Source organism: Perissodus microlepis, chromosome 7, assembly GCF_051167445.1.
Source record: "Perissodus microlepis isolate ML-2025 ecotype Zambia chromosome 7, ASM5116744v1, whole genome shotgun sequence".
NCBI lineage: Eukaryota > Metazoa > Chordata > Actinopteri > Cichliformes > Cichlidae > Perissodus > Perissodus microlepis.
This window is the reverse complement of record NC_140467.1, coordinates 27,093,728-27,109,445: the sequence shown is the minus strand read 5'-3', so window position 1 is coordinate 27,109,445 and position 15,718 is coordinate 27,093,728. Positions and strand designations below refer to the sequence as shown.

At 45.4% G+C, this 15,718-nt stretch overlaps 1 protein-coding gene across 1 annotated transcript; it reads right to left on the bottom strand.

Annotated features, from left to right (window-relative positions):
- Nucleotides 1-6,605: 6,605 nt before the first annotated feature.
- Nucleotides 6,606-12,412, bottom strand: atp6v1b2 (ATPase H+ transporting V1 subunit B2). Its single transcript, XM_084934489.1, has 14 exons — nucleotides 12,232-12,412; nucleotides 11,090-11,145; nucleotides 10,778-10,876; nucleotides 10,601-10,694; nucleotides 10,411-10,488; nucleotides 9,526-9,665; nucleotides 9,306-9,407; nucleotides 9,071-9,168; nucleotides 8,533-8,656; nucleotides 8,300-8,450; nucleotides 8,123-8,205; nucleotides 7,866-7,970; nucleotides 7,657-7,786; nucleotides 6,606-7,358 (listed from the first exon to the last, which is right to left on the bottom strand). Exons 1-14 carry the CDS (start codon nucleotides 12,395-12,397, stop codon nucleotides 7,222-7,224), a joined length of 1,563 nt encoding a protein of 520 aa, XP_084790615.1. The 5' UTR covers nucleotides 12,398-12,412; the 3' UTR covers nucleotides 6,606-7,221.
- Nucleotides 12,413-15,718: the final 3,306 nt, after the last annotated feature.

Genomic DNA, 15,718 nt, shown 5'->3' with positions numbered 1-15,718 from the left:
TTGTCAGCAGGAGGACAGCCTCTTCTGAGTAGTGCAAAAAAGACAATGGGATAAATCTCAAAGTAGTTGTTTTTTAATTAAAAGAAAAACTTTACAAATTAAAGCGCAGTGGCAGTTAAACTGCAAGTCTATACATCAAAATGGATAATGGTCACCAAACCAACCAACCAAACTGTCAAAACCATATAATTCTTTTACATGTGAATGTGTTTTAAACTGTCAAATAAGAGAACAAGTACTGAATTGAGCTGTACGGCAGCTGCTGTAAAAATGTGTTTTAATTTTTTAAACTTGGCCCTGCTCTGTTAATTTTGAGGAGCAATTCAATTCAATAAAACTTTATTGATCCTGAAGGTTGACCCCGAAGGAAATTGGGTTAAGGTTGCCGACCTTTGCCAGCGTCATCTTACCCTCCGACCATACATACATTACACAAACATCACATGGGGAAGACAGGTCAGAGAGGTATAACGATGGAAAATGCACCACGTGAGGAAAGATAAGGAGAAAAAAATAAGTCCCCCTAGACTGAGCTCCAACAGGGAGATCAGTTTGAGAACAGAAAAAAAACACCTCTGCACATAGCACATGTTATTCTTTTGCCTGCAGTGTGAACATATGTGGGTTAAGTAAGAAAGTAGCCGCTTCTGTCTAATTTAACTAATTTTTTTTAAATAAATTATTATTATTAACAAACAGGAAAAGTGAACACATTTTCTTTTGGCAATTTACCAATCAAGTAAAAATATTTTAAGTTGCGTGGACAACAACGTGCCCAATAACAGCTTATGTCTTAACTTAATGTGATTAACTTGAGCACAGCCTTTTTTGCTAAAATAAATGTACAAGTTTCATTTAACTTACCTCTACATGCTTGCGCAGGTTTGATGTGGAATTTTTAAAAGCTGCTAACTCGGTCTCTCTGGGCAAACACAGCTTACACTGCATAATAAAGCTGTTGCCTTTCTTGCACTTGAAGCCAAAATGGTCCCTTAAATACGGCCAGGGGTTCACATCGGTTTCTTCGAGTTCAGGGTCAGCAGAATTCGATGGGGTTTCTTTTTTCGCTGGATCCGTACCACCGATGTCAGACTCCATTTTTATCGTGACCCAACGCTAATTTGTTCTACTACCCATCATTCCCTGCAGTATTTCCGAAGCGCAATGTTGGGTTTTTTTTTTTTTGTTTGTTCTTTTAATTTACTCTTTTAATTTACTCAGTAACGGGTGTGATTGAAAATGTAGCGAAGTACAATACTTTTTAAAAAAAATATACTTAAGTAAAAGTAAAATTACCGACTTGGAAAAGGACTTTAAAAAGTACAAATACACAAAAAAACTACTCAATTACAGTAACGCAAGTAAATGTAATTCGTTACTTTCCACCTTTGCTGATACACAACCCATCCATCCACTATGACGAACCTTTGTTCCTGCCATGGTTACTACAGCCTGCAGGGGGCGCTGTCTAGCAACTGAATCTGTCTAACAAAAGTCACCAAAAAAACCCGGTGGATCCAAAACACTGATGTCCAGAAACCGGTGGGTGGGTGATTGAGCGGATCATGCTTTGGATATAAAGCCTATAAAACAGAGAAGAAACTGTCTTTCCTATTAGTGATTTTTATTTAGTGATTTTGTTGACATCAATAATCATCATGGATTAATTTTTAAATCAGTCATTGGTTTATTTCTGTTATTACTGTTGTTGTGTAAAGTGCCTTGGGTTGCTATTACCTAACAAGCCAAAGATTCCTGTTTGATCCCAGGAGGAGACAACGATCTCAAGTGGTGTAAATCGAATACACACCCCTGCCGTGGGGATCTCTAGTGAATAACAGAGCGGCCGAAAGCAGCTTTTTATCTCACAGCTGAAGAAGTGTCATTTGCAGCTGATCTGCAAACATCCTTTGTTGTGTTTTTTGTGTTAAAGTTTCCATAAACTGCTGCGGTCAGTAAAACACTCAGCCGAGGGCACCACGAAGCACAGAGACGCTCTGAGGAGACGCCCGACCCTCCAACACCGCCGCCACACACACACTGACACACACACGTACAGACACACACACGTACAGACACACACACAGTGACAGGGTGGCAGGGTTACCAGTCACTGTGAGCAATCAGAGCAGTGTGCAGAGACAGAGATGCCACATACCTGCCACCATCCATCAACATCACAGCCTCACACTCGTCCATTTAAATTCATGTCAACAGCAGCGAGAAGAGAAGAGAAGAGAAGAGAAGAGAAGAGTCAAACTGAAACCATGAAGCACTTTAATAAAAATGTGGTAATTTAAACAGGAACTCATGTAGCAAAATCTGATATTGTAGTGGAAAAATAATAAACCCAGTTTTGCTAAAAGCACCAGGATTACAAGCAGGCCTCATTCTGTGGTGGAAATCACTGCAGGTGCTCAGAAATGCTTTTGAAAACCATCGACAGTGAACGCAGCTCATTACTGCATCCACACAGGAAGTTCAAACCCCACCATGCAAAGAACAAACAGACCCCCAGAAACGCTGCCCCCTTTCTCTGAGGTCATGTCAGAAGAGGCTGAGTGGAGACCGTCCCACACTCTTCAGGCTAAATAGAGAAGAAACTATCCAGCCTGGTGTAAGCACACAGGTCAAAACGCTCTGTTAGTACAGTAACCTCACAGCAGCCATAGTGCTGGTCACATGACGTCATTTAAAAATGCTCCAAAAGGCTCCAGAGGTCCAGTTCAGGTGAAGCTAGCAGACAGCTAGCAGCAACAGCTGCCTGTGTCAGCATCCACCTGTCAGTCACAGAGGGCACGCCCCTAATGATGCAACCTCTAAGCATTAATGCAATTTAAACAGGTGAGTTATAAAAACATCCTCCCTCCATAGCACTGTTATGAAGGAGGAAACATTAATTTGAAAAAGAAGAATATAATTCATAAGTAAATAAAAAGGAGAGGATTTCCCGTCTGTCTGCGGCACTGGGAGGTGTCAGCTTAGTCCCACGGGGAGCTGCATGTAAATAAGCCTGAGTCTTTGGGCTGACATTTTAACAGGCCGGCTTCCTCGTCCCTGAGGTCAGTCGAGTCTTCGCTTTGACAAAGAGACATGCAAATAACTGCAGGCAGAGACACAAAATATCATCTCTGTCAGCGCTGCATTTATCTCTCTGTGAAAATACAGAGCACACGTTAAACGGCAGGGAGTCAGTGCCCATAGACTACCATTTTAAATCTTTACAGCAGAAATAAACATGTTTACAGCCTGATAAACAAACTGTTTGGTCTCTGTGGATAATTTAAACCTTCATAACACCTGTAGGAGGAGATAACTTTTTTTTATGACTTTCTTGTTTAAAGTGCATTGAAGTATAAGTACTTTAACTGTGGTAAAATATCTGGATATTTGATATGGTTCAGAGTCAGATAAAAATACTAAAGACACTTTTGAGTTTCACACAGAGAAACAAAAGTGTTGTGGATAAGTGAGCCCCAGACTTGCTGTATGTATTAGTGGACGATCTGATATCGTCGTGTTGGTGTTGTTCCCAGATCATCATGAAAATGTTGTTCCAGGTTCAACATTGCAAGTGACCAATCACATTGTTGTGACGTTATTCTTTTGCGCGCCAAGCCATTCGTGCATTTATGAAATTCCAGTGTTGCAAGGACAATATCAGTTCATTTATTAAAGGGTCAGGGTCAGGGTCCGTTGATCAGCGGACAGAAGCGGTTTCTCGCAGCTTAAGTACAGTTTTTTGTTTTACGGCGGTTTTTCCCGAAGTCGCAAAAGTATGACATCACAACATTCTGATTGGTCACTTGTTGATCCTGGAACAACATTTAGTATGATGATCTGGGAACAACACCAACACGGCGATATCAGATCGTGCAGTTTCTCCAGCCTCTGCCCTCCCACCCCCCACCCCCCACCTGGACTTCCTCCTCCTGTAACCCTCAGTTTGAATATTCTGTTAAATCAAAGCATGTGAAGTAACAGAAGATAACAGCGAGTTCCTTTTACCAGAACAAAGCTGGTTTGTGCCTGGAGGATGGGAAACTGAAGATATGCAGCGGTCATGCAAAGGCACGTGTGAGTCTGCATAAAGAAAAGACCCTACCCTCTAACCCTCTGCTCAGGCTGTCCTCCTGGACATCTGCAGACCTGCAGGGCCACAAACACACCTACAAATTATTTCTCACTGATTTGGTGGTAAACATATAAAACAAGGAGATGGAGCAGAGCAGCAGGAAACTTCAGGCGAAAAAAAAAGACAAAGATGTTTTTATAAAAGCCTTAAAGCCAATCGCAGGAACTAACGCAGGAACAATGGTTGCCATCATGTTGATGTTAATGACTGTTTGTCCCGTGAGAGCTGAGAGAGCGCACAGGTGTGGGAGGAAAACACAAACCACTCTCTGTCTGGCTGCAGGAGGATGGAGAAAGATGGAGACCGAGGACAAGAAGGATGATTGACTTAGATTTAAATACACTAAAGGGGCAGGGCCAAGAGATGTCCACTATAGACTGTATATGAAAGATATGTATATGTAGGTAGCTTCCAGGTGCCTGAAACGTTTTCTAATGACCATCAGGGGGCGCCTCCTCTGAAGTCTGACGTTGTAGAGGTCTGTTAACCATCATGTCCAGCTTCCTAACCCCAACACGCAGCAGTTAAAGTGCTAACTGATTGGTGATGTCACAGTACCGTCTTTTATATACAGTCTGTGTATATTACTTTCTCTCCATGCTGAACGTGAGAAATACAGTCACTGCTCTCTCTCGCCTGCATATTTCCCCATTCGGACAAATGTCAGCATGTGTGCTGTAATGTGCGGTGATTGGTCAGTTAGGACACCTGTTTCTTCACCGCAGGAAGTGCAGTGTGGTCACAAGCAGCAGCAGCTTGTGGTGGTTGAAGGTGATGCTCTCAGAGGGATGCAGGCAGTGATACTGGAGGATCACGCACAGGCCAACACCACCTCCCTGTGGACCCCTGAAGAACTGCAGGGACTGAGTGGAGCACCCGCAGTTGATTCGTATCTCTCACTGTTTTTAACGTGGGTGTTTGCTGCCGTGACGTTATCGACCTCTCCTGTAGCTGGTCGGCGTCCACAGGGACTCGGTGTGGATTTTTTTAGGCTTTAACTGGAATCTTCTGCTCTGACTCTTTTACAATTTTGCAGCACTTTTGTTCCTGCACTTCAAGCTGTGTGTCTGTCGTGCACGTGCTCACAGAGCTCTGCATGAAGCTCCAGCTGTTCCCCACGCAGTCCTCCACGGCAGCTTCAAGCAGTGCAAAGCATAAAGTTCCTGTTCAGGCTGTGCTGAGACTGAGGTTTAAGTTCAATAAACCATCTGGGCACTTTGATAAAATCCTAAATTATAATGAAATAAGCAGCACAGCAGGTGATTCTCATTCATTAAGAGAGAGAAATTAACTTTTATGGATTCATAACTTTCCCAGACACTTCCAATAACAGGTTCAAGCATCTGTTGGACTCCTTTAATTAAAAGAGTTCACCTGTCGCCTCCCTAGGTAACCCCGTGTGCCCACACCTGTGTGACATGAAGGAGCCAAGCTTGATTTCATCAGAGTGACTTATTGTGAGCTCACTGATGGATATTTATTAGTGAATAAGTGATGTAATGAGTCTCAGGAGCTTCGGTTCATCAGTAAGATGTAAAAACAGTTTGATGGATGTTGATGGAGCTCTGCTTTGGTGGAGGTCTGGGCTCTGAGCTGCTGCTATGCCCTTTGTGTTTTCATGCACTTTACAGATTTCTGTGAATCTGCAGCATTAATAATGTGCAGCTGTGTGGACCCATGAGTGACGCATCCACAGTAAAGGTGACTCAGGTGTCTCAGCAGACTGAACTATAATTCTGCTGCTTGTGGTTAAATGCTAGCTCGGTCCTTATAAAACCCACCAAATCAACAAGAAGCTCCTCCCTGCACTCCAGAATCAGCTGATTTTTTTCTTCTGTAACTTTATTTTATTTAATGAAGACATTCAAAGTTTTACTTTCATAGTATGAATAATTTGAGAGCTACAGGAAGTACATGGGGGGGGCGGCGGCATTTTTACTGATTTTTCCAGCATTTGGCCCTCAGAGCTTTAGTTCAGCAGATCTTCACAAGTTCCACAACAAAAACACAAATTACTTCATGAACACAACAACACACGCAATGAAGGTCAGTCCACATTATTTTGTGTCGCTGTCACTTAGTGTACTGGGTTATAAAGCACACCTGTAGCCCATCCTGCTCTCACTCTGGCTGCAGCTGACGCAGGTATGTGGGAAACAGACTCACCTGGGGAGCAGCTGGTAGCAGCACTGGGCTGTCCTCATGTAAACTTCCTCCCAGCTACCTGTGCTCACCCGGTGGTTGAGCTGAGCTGCGTTTGTGTGGATACACACACATATGTAGTGAGAGGAGTTTTCTGGAAGCAGATTCATGAGTTTAAGGATGTTTTTAAGAGGGTGTAGGTGTTTCCATGTCACACCATCCCGTGCTCCAGCCGTCCATCCACCACGACCTCCTTGCTGCTCAGACTCCTTCATGTTAACCCACAGCTGTGTTCATACATGGCATTAAACACATGACCGCTCAGGAATGATGACACAGCAGCTTTTATTTCAGGCTGCACTTCAGGCACCAACAGGAAACATTCAGCGGCGATGCATGCAGTTTGTACATCCACCAATGAGCACGCAACGCCTACAAAGAACACACATTCATCGTCACATCAAGCTTTTGGCATGAGAAAAAAAAAGAAGAGAACACTGAATCTAAAGGAACCACAAGAACCGCACAGAACGCACAGAACCTCACACCTGATTTAAAGACACAATAAAAATGGAATTTACACTTTTCTTTGGATGTGTTTGAATTATTATTTTGACCTTGATCAGAAGTCATCAGCATTTCTAATGCGGCATGAAATGAGCACGACAGAACATCTGGATTCAACATCTGTCTCTGCTGAAGTTCTGCAGGTCCTCATAAAATAACCTCTGACGTTAAACTGACCACAGAGTGCAAATCATCATCATCATCATCATCATGAACACGCTGATGTGCAGGCTCCTCCTCCTCGTCTCCTTCCTCTCTGAGTGGAAGCAGGACATGAAGGTCATGAGTGTGAGGACGTCACAGCATCACATCACTACACTGTACGAACACAGCAAGGGCAGGAAGCAGTGTGTGTGTGTCTGTGTGTGTGTGTCTAGTTAGTGTTTGGCTTCTCGGGGGTAGAACTCGGCCAGTGTGCTCTGGGGGATCCTCTTCAGCATCTCTTTGGGGAAGATCCTCATGAGCTGCCAGCCAATGTCCAGAGTCTCATACACGCTGCGGTTCTCATAGGCACCTAAACACAAACACAGGGACAGGTGAACACCGGTGTCTGACATCACAGCGGTCTGATGTGGGTATCGGGTGGACGAAGAGTCACATGACCCGTGAAATGCTCCTCCTTATGTGAGGGCACTCAGAGCCTGAAGCAGATAACCCAGGTTAACAGAGAAAGCTGATAACCATCATCATCGTACCTGTCATCTCTGACTGGGAGTTAGGATTTATTAAAGCAATTAACTCAAAGAAAGCTGGATCTGTTCATGTAGTTACATAAAGGTGAACAAACAAGCAAACACAGAGTCCAATGGCACCTTGAGAGATGAAGTTTTTCTCAAACTTGGTGAGGAACTCCAGGTACAGCAGATCATCGGCCGTCAGAGCCTCCTCTCCCACCACTGCCTTCATGGCCTGGACATCCTTCCCTATAGCATAACAGGCATACTGCACACACACAGACACACACACACTTAGATTAAGCAGGAAGACAGGAGCGTGCAGCCTGGAGCAGGTGTATACGTACGAGCTGGTTGGAGACGTCAGAGTGGTCTCTGCGGGTCATTCCCTCCCCGATGGCGGACTTCATGAGACGGGAGAGAGACGGAAGCACGTTGATGGGAGGATAGATCTGAGTGGAGGAAGACGGGGAGGACAGGTCAGGGTCACCTGATGGCTCTGACGTATGCCAGGATGACTGACAGAGCCTGGCATTCCTCTACCTGAGGCCGGCTACAGAGCTCAGAGCTCCACAGGTGACGTCTGAAGGCGGAGCTTTGTTACCTGTCTGTTGTGAAGCTGTCTGTCCACGTAGATCTGTCCCTCAGTGATGTACCCGGTCAGGTCAGGGATGGGATGGGTGATGTCTGCGAGAGATGAGAACTTGCTGTGAAATCCACAAAATCCCAATCCTTTGTATGTGAGATGAGCACGTGTGTGTCTGTTTGTGTGTGTGTGTACCGTCGTTGGGCATGGTGAGGATGGGGATCTGGGTGATGGAGCCGCTGCGTCCCTCAACCCTGCCGGCTCTCTCGTAGATGGTTGCCAGGTCGGTGTACATGTATCCGGGGAAACCTCGGCGTCCTGGCACTTCCTCTCTGGCTGCGGACACCTGGCGGTGGGGAGCAATCACATGATCATTTCCAGTTTCCTGCAGCGATTTGGGGTTAAGTGAGAGTGAAAGAGCAGCTGACCTCTCTGAGCGCCTCTGCGTACGAGCTCATATCGGTGAGGATGACAAGCACGTGCTTCTCACACTGATAGGCCAAGTACTCGGCCGCCGTCAGTGCCAAGCGGGGGGTGATGATCCGCTCGATTCTGCAACACAATGGCCCGATAATCTGTGAGTGTGGGCCGACCCCCGGTGCAGGTTAGCCTCAGCCATCACTAACTCTTAGAGGAACACAGCTCGACCTGCAGAGCACACCTGTGTGTACCTGCAACGTTACAAAACTGCTGTTTGAGCGCCTGAAGGTGAACCTCCAAACACTTGACCCGCTCCCACGGCCCATACAGCAAATCTGACATCATCTATGAAACACCTGGAAATCTGCCTTCAGCTCTGTCTGTCTGTGTGTGTGTAAATGTCAGTGTGCCTGTGTGCATGTGTGTCTGTGTGTGTATGCAAATGTGTGTTTCTGTGTGCACGTGCTTGTGTGTGTGTGTGTGTGTGTGTGTGTGTGTGTGTGTGTGTGTGTGTGTGTGAGCTTTGTTCTTAATGTTTTGTCCTACGTCGGGTCATTGGCCAGGTTGAGGAACAAGCAGACATTGTCCATGGAGCCGTTCTCCTCGAAGTCCGACTTGAAGAACCTGGCTGTCTCCATGTTCACCTGAGGGCGGAGAGAAGATCACTGAGCTCTGTGAGTGGGAGTTTGCAGGTGCTGAGTGTGTGGGGCAGCTTTAAGACATCAATAAACTTGCTCTCATATTCAGAGGCTTCTGATGAGGAAGCATCTGAAGAACTCACCCCCATGGCGGCAAAAACAATGGCAAAGTTGTCCTCGCTGTAGTCCATCACGTCCGTTGACTTCTTCACCAAACCGGCCTGCCGGCAGATCTGAGCTGCAATCTGAGACAGAAGAAGAAGAAGAGGGATCTGATTTCCTTTTCAGTCATTACATCCCAATAATGAAGAGGAGGTGATGTGTTTACCGACCCTGCCCCCTCTCGGAGTAGGATGCGAGTACCTCGTTGTGCGGCAGCCCGGCAGCAGAGAAGATGGGGATCTTCTGCCCTCTGGCGATGCTGTTCATGCCATCGATGGCAGAGATGCCAGTCTGGATCATCTCCTCAGGGTAAATGCGGCACTGAGGGTTTATGGGCTGTCCTGAGGAGAACATGGTTACAAACACATGTATGAAGGAACAGAACACGTGATCCACTGCAGCAGATAATAATAACTCCAAGAAGTCAGAGACAAGTACACCGAGATTCACAGGTGCAGTTTATGAGGACTCGAGGAAGTCAACATGAAAGCTGAAAACTGAATGTATTTTTCTTTTCAAAACTACAATTTTTAGCGAAATAAAGTTCCTAAAGATAAACTCATCATGACCCACAGCACAAGAGACTCTGCCCACAACTCTACGTCCTAAAACACATCCTTTAAATTTATTCTAATCACATTTTACTTAAAAACTCATAGAAAGCTGTTTTTATCGTTTCCCTCCTTCTGAAATCTGACTTTTCGCCGATTAATCCTCCAAACTTTTGATTCTGTGGGTCGTTCTTTGACCTGAACCGCATGTGAGTCCGCGTGATCGAGCCCAGCTCGAACCCTGAGTGACGTCAGTGTGTAACCACATGTTCCACACTGAGGTGTGTGAGGTATTAATGAGAAGGTGGGCGTTACTGTGACTGCAAGTCAAACATACAGACAGAGCCTGATTTTGACCACGTGTGTCTCTATAAAACATTAAAACTGAGATCAGGTTAAATCTGCTGTGTTTTCTCTCATTTCTGACATTTTTCCTCCAAACAAGTCGAAGAAACTTTACTGCCTTTTTCAGATGTTTGCATCAGACTGCTGCACCAATCAGATCACGGCAAGTCTCCTCGAAGCAGAGACATACCCATGATGTCCAGGAAGTCTTCGGCCAGGACAGCGGGTCCTCGGTCGATGGGTTTACCCGACCCGTTAAACACACGACCTGCAAACACAAAAACACGCCTCAGCACACATCTGGGGACCTCATCACACATTCAACAGCGGACGGGGATTTATGAGGACCTTTGTGAACCTCACTCTGTCATGTGACGTACCCAGCATGTCCTCTGAGACCGGCGTCCGTAATATGTCACCTGTGAACTCGCAGCTGGTCTTCTTGGCATCGATGCCTGCAGTCCCCTCAAACACCTGCAGAAGGCAGAGCGGAGGAGGAAACAGTTCATCTGGGTCCTTCTGGAAGTGCCCACATTGTGTCAGACTGATGTGAATACCTGCACCACAGCTTTGGAGCCGGTGACTTCCAGCACCTGGCCGCTCCTCCTGGTTCCATCCGGCAGCGTGAGGTGGACGATCTCGGCGTACCTCGGGAACTGTCGGTGTGAAGGGAGACCATGAGAATTACCAACCTCCACTATACACGTGTCAGAAAACATAGCACAGTTCACCATTTATTTGAGGGAAGCTACATAAACGGATTTAAACGTAGTGTGAGGACGCTCCGACTGCAGGATCTGCTGGTTTTATTGAGAGATGCTTAGTAAAGAGGACGCTGAGACAAACAGCTGAGGAGGTTTTCCTCTTACCTTAACCTGGTCCAGGATCACCAGTGGCCCGTTGACTCCAGACACAGTTTTGTAGGCTGAGGAGACAAAAACAGCACAAGTCAGTACAGCGTGGGTGGAGCACAGGTGGAGCGCTGCACGGCTGCAGATCTCCACATGACAGCACCGTTTCTCCAACATGTGAAATCTTCTTTTATAAGCTCAAAGTCTCCACCTGCTGGAAGTCACATGAACCACAGTCGGACGGGAGATACGAGCCTTAGAGCAGGGGTCCCCAATCTCAGTCCAAGAGGGCCGGTGTCCCTGCAGGTTTTAGATCTCACCCTGGGTCAACACACCTGAATCACATGATTAGCTCATTACCAGGCCTCTGGAGAACTTCAAGACATGTTGAGAAGGTAATTTATCCATTTAAATAAGCTGTGATGGATCAAGGACACATCTAAAACCTACAGGGACACCGGCCCTCGTGGACTGAGATTGGGGACCCCTGCCTTAGAGACTCTGCAGTGTGTAGAACCTAAATATGAATAAAAAAGTTTCTGTTCAGCACGAGCCTCTGAAGACCGTTTCCCTCTCACTTTAAATCACATCACACTGAAAGAACGGGTGTAATGAGCTCGCACATGTTCACCTGTGCAGGTGATCCTCATCGCTAACACTTTAATCCTGCTCTAAACACTCAGTTTATCGCGTCTGTGCTCCTCTCAGGTCTATGTGATGTCACAGAGAGGAGGCCCAGGATCAGACACAGGAGCATTATTCTGAACTGTGACTGTGAACTGCTGTGAAAGAGTGCAGAAATATATATATAGGTGAGCTGTCAGGAACATTTTTAATGCTCAGCATGTAATTTACAAGCCGACAAAAGTAACAGATTACAACGCCAGCACCTGAGAGTATTCCGACATTAAACCCATCAATAAATAAAATGCAGTTTTACTGAACAGCTCCATCATCACTCTCATCATAATCAGCATAATCAGCCTCCATCATCTCTTTTTTTGTTTTGTTTTTTTGTTGTTGTTTTTTTCAGCCTCCATCATCGCCTGGTTTATTCCATTAACTCTCATCCTCCTCCTCCTGCTGCGGACCTCAGTCTGCCTGATAATGATGATGATGATGATGATAATGATGGTGGTGGTGGTGGTGGTGGGACTCACTGAGGCGCGGTTGGGAGATGTAATCCCGTTTCACGGCCATCACATGTTCCCGGGCGGCAGCTGTGGCGGAGGTGGGAGCGGCGGCCGGGGCTCTGCTCCCGCTGACGGCCGAGGACAGCTCGCTCATCGCCCCGTTCACCATCCCTCTGAGCGCCTTCATCGCCATGTTTCCCCGCAGCGGCGTCCGAGTCGTGACAGCAGCGGCGCATGCGCACGAAACTTCAGCTGCATCAGAAAGGACGCCGAGGAATGTGTCTATGGAACCTCAGTGATGCTAAAACAACATTATTATTATTATTATTATTATTATTATTATTATTATTATTATTATCCACACAAGCTCAAATATACACACACACCTAAATCTTTAATAAGTGGTGTAGAAGGTTCTTAGAGTAGCTTTAAGTAGCAGCTAAATGTTTGAAACTTGGACACTAAGGGTGTCCAAATTCATAGGCTGCATCCTCCTGAGGCCACATTTGTAGGCCGATTATGTTACAGCGACGTGACGAAGGCTGTCCAAATTCATAGACTCCTTCAAATGCGGCCGACAAATGCGTCCTCCTTTTCCCCAGATTTGAAGGATGGGTCGGGTGTATCCTTCCTGGTCCACCATATCCCAGAATTCATGGCACAGCCCAGCCAATTCCAGTTTCCAACAATGGTGGCAGTTACTTAGTTTTAATATTACTCTTATTACTTTTTCTGGGTCACAAAATAAACTTTTAAGGCGAGAATGTAGGTGTGTAAACTTCAAATATCTGCTTGGTTTATCAAAACATCACATATTTGCAAAAGTCCTCCGACTTTTTCTGAGACATCTGTTACCCACCCGCTGGATAGCTAGCCGGGGTGAGAACAGCGAACTCCTGTCACATTGTTTTCAGCGACCACCCCCGCGGTCTTTCGCTACTCAGGTTAAACATGATACATAAGTCACTTAGATAATTTGAAAATGTTTTTGTTTGGCTTTTTTCTGTGTTTTATTTGTTCGTGAGTAAATCAGTTTGGCTGAGATTATAGTTATAGTTTCACACAGCTGAATAAATGTCAAACAGAAAACTGATTAAACAGAAGTGTGACATGATCGAGAATTTACGCCAGTGTCCTGTTACATTTTACATAGCAAGGAGCAGGCAGCTGAGTTTTTATTAAACTAAACCAAGACACAAAACTGAAGGCTATACTATGAATTTGGACACCACCACTGTGTTCCAGCAGAACAATGATCCCAAACGCACATTAAGCTTCTGGAATGTTCTTCCCAAAGCTCCGACCTCAACCCCGTGGAAAGTTTGTGGACTCTGGTTAAAAGCTAGGTCTGTGCCATGAAACTAAACAGTTATCTTTGTCCTGTCTTCCTCCCCTCACTCCCAACCAGTCGGAGCTGAGCCTAATTCCCTTCCTGTCGAAAAGGGGGTTTTCTTTCCCACTGTCACCAAAGCGCTTGCTCATATAAAATGCCTTCAGGTGACTGTTGCTGTGATTTCATGCTAAATATATCAATAAAACTGAATTGTGAACTCTGCCAAGTATGGTCAGTATGGTCAGATATCAGCCAGAAAGTGTTTGGTCGACATGTAACTCGCTAAGAGACAAAGATATGTGTGCAGGTGGATCTCTGTATAGATCAGTGAAAATCCAAAATAAAGTCAAACTTGTTCTTTAAAGTCAGTAAAGATGTTGGACAATCATTCCAACCTGGAAACATAGCCACTCAAAGAAATCATTAAAAGCCCAAAATGACCCTGATGTTGATGAGTGAATGGAAACTTTGACCTCGGAACAGCTTCAGACTGTCTCACCCTGCTTTAAAAGTTAGCCTAAACTACGTTTTGTCCAGTTTTACAGTCTTCACTCAGAATTTTAACATGATCACACAGACAGACATTTCTCCATCAGACAGATGGATTATTACACAACAAATTATTAAATGAGTTTATTCAAAGTGTGACACAATAAATGTTTCGGCACACACTGACAGCTTTCTTCTTCACATACAGATGCAGAGATTTCTTCTACCTGTTCAGGTGCTGCAGCCACAGATGTCATGGAACTGACTGTTTATGCACATGTTTGACCACCAGGGGGAGCTGGAGCATCAGTGATGTAACCTGATGTCTTGACCTGTTGCTGTGGGAATCAAACCATCAACTTCGACATTTCCTGCGCTGTGTCTGCGTCTCTGAGCTCAGAACCCAGCGTATCCTCTGAACGCCTGAAACATGTCTGATGTCACTTCCTGAAAAACTGCTCTGTGGTGAACAGACCAGACGCGCAGCTGCCGGGGACTATTTTAGGTGGCGGGTGTATATGGGTCTCCTGGGGCAGGCGGTCAGAGTATGTAAGAGTGTTTCCTGTGTGTGAGAGCACAGTGGTGCTGACATCGCGGGGCAGAGTCTGACTGCAAGGTGAATAATCCCAGCTAACTTCAGCCTGCTGTGTCTGAGTGTCGCTCGCACAGCCCGCTCACAGCGTGTGCTTAGGGATGAAAAACGGCGCGCTTAAACGTTTTTCAGTCTGACTGAACATGAAATTGACTCGAGTCCAAATGGACAAATTTATTTGGACAAATTCAGTTCAATTCAATTCAATTTTATTTATGCAGCACCAAATCACAACAACAGTCGCCTCAAGGCACTTTATATTGTAAGGTAGACCATACAGACAAAAACCCAACAATCATATGACCCCCTATGAGCAAGTACGCTGGTGACGGTGGAAAGAAAAAACTCCCTTTTAACAGGAAGAAACCTCCGGTAGAACCAGGCTCAGGGAGGGGCGGCCATCTGCTGCGACCGGTTGGGGTGAGAGAAGGAAGACAGGATAAAGACATGCTGTGGAAGAGAGACAGAGGTTAATAACAAGTATAATTCAATGCAGAGAGGTCTATTAACACATAGTGAGTGAGAAAGGTGACTGAAAAAGAAATACCCAGTGCATCATGGGAATCCCCCAGCAGCCTAGAACTATTGCAGCATAACTAAGGGAGGATTCAGGGTCACCTTATCCAGCCCTAACTATATGGTTTAGCAAAAAGTAATCTTAAAAGTAGAGATAATGTCTGTCTCCTGAATCCAAACTGGAAGCTGGTTCCATAGTAGAGGGGCCTGAAAACTGAAGGCTCTCCCTCCCATTCTACTTTTAAATACTCTAGGAACAACAAGTAAGCCTGCAGAGCGAGAGCAAAGCGCTCTAATAGGGTGATATGGTACTACAAGGTCATTAAGATAAGATGGGGCCTGATTATTGAAGACCTTGTATGTGAGGAGCAGGATTTTGAATTCAGTTCTGGATTTAACAGGAAGCCAATGAAGGGAAGCCAAAACAGGAGAAATCTGCTCTCTCTTTCTAGTCCCTGTCAGGACTCTTGCTGCAGCATTTTGGATTAGCTGAAGGCTTTTCAGGGAGTTTTTAGGACATCCTGATAATAATGAATTACAGTAGTCCAGCCTGGAAGTAAAAAATGCATGAACTGGCTTTTCAG

What these genes read in the sequence shown, in the direction of transcription:
- atp6v1b2 (XM_084934489.1), bottom strand. Translation starts at nt 12,397, where the DNA reads ATGGCGATGAAGGCGCTCAGAGGGATGGTGAACGGGGCGATGAGCGAG. An exon ending in TGATCCTGGACCAGGTTAAG is followed by an intron (nt 10,877 to 11,089) that starts GTAAGAGGAAAA and finishes TCACACCGACAG; the next exon opens with TTCCCGAGGTACGCCGAGAT. An exon ending in CTGACGTCTCCAACCAGCTC is followed by an intron (nt 7,787 to 7,865) that starts GTACGTATACAC and finishes GTGTGTGTGCAG; the next exon opens with TATGCCTGTTATGCTATAGG.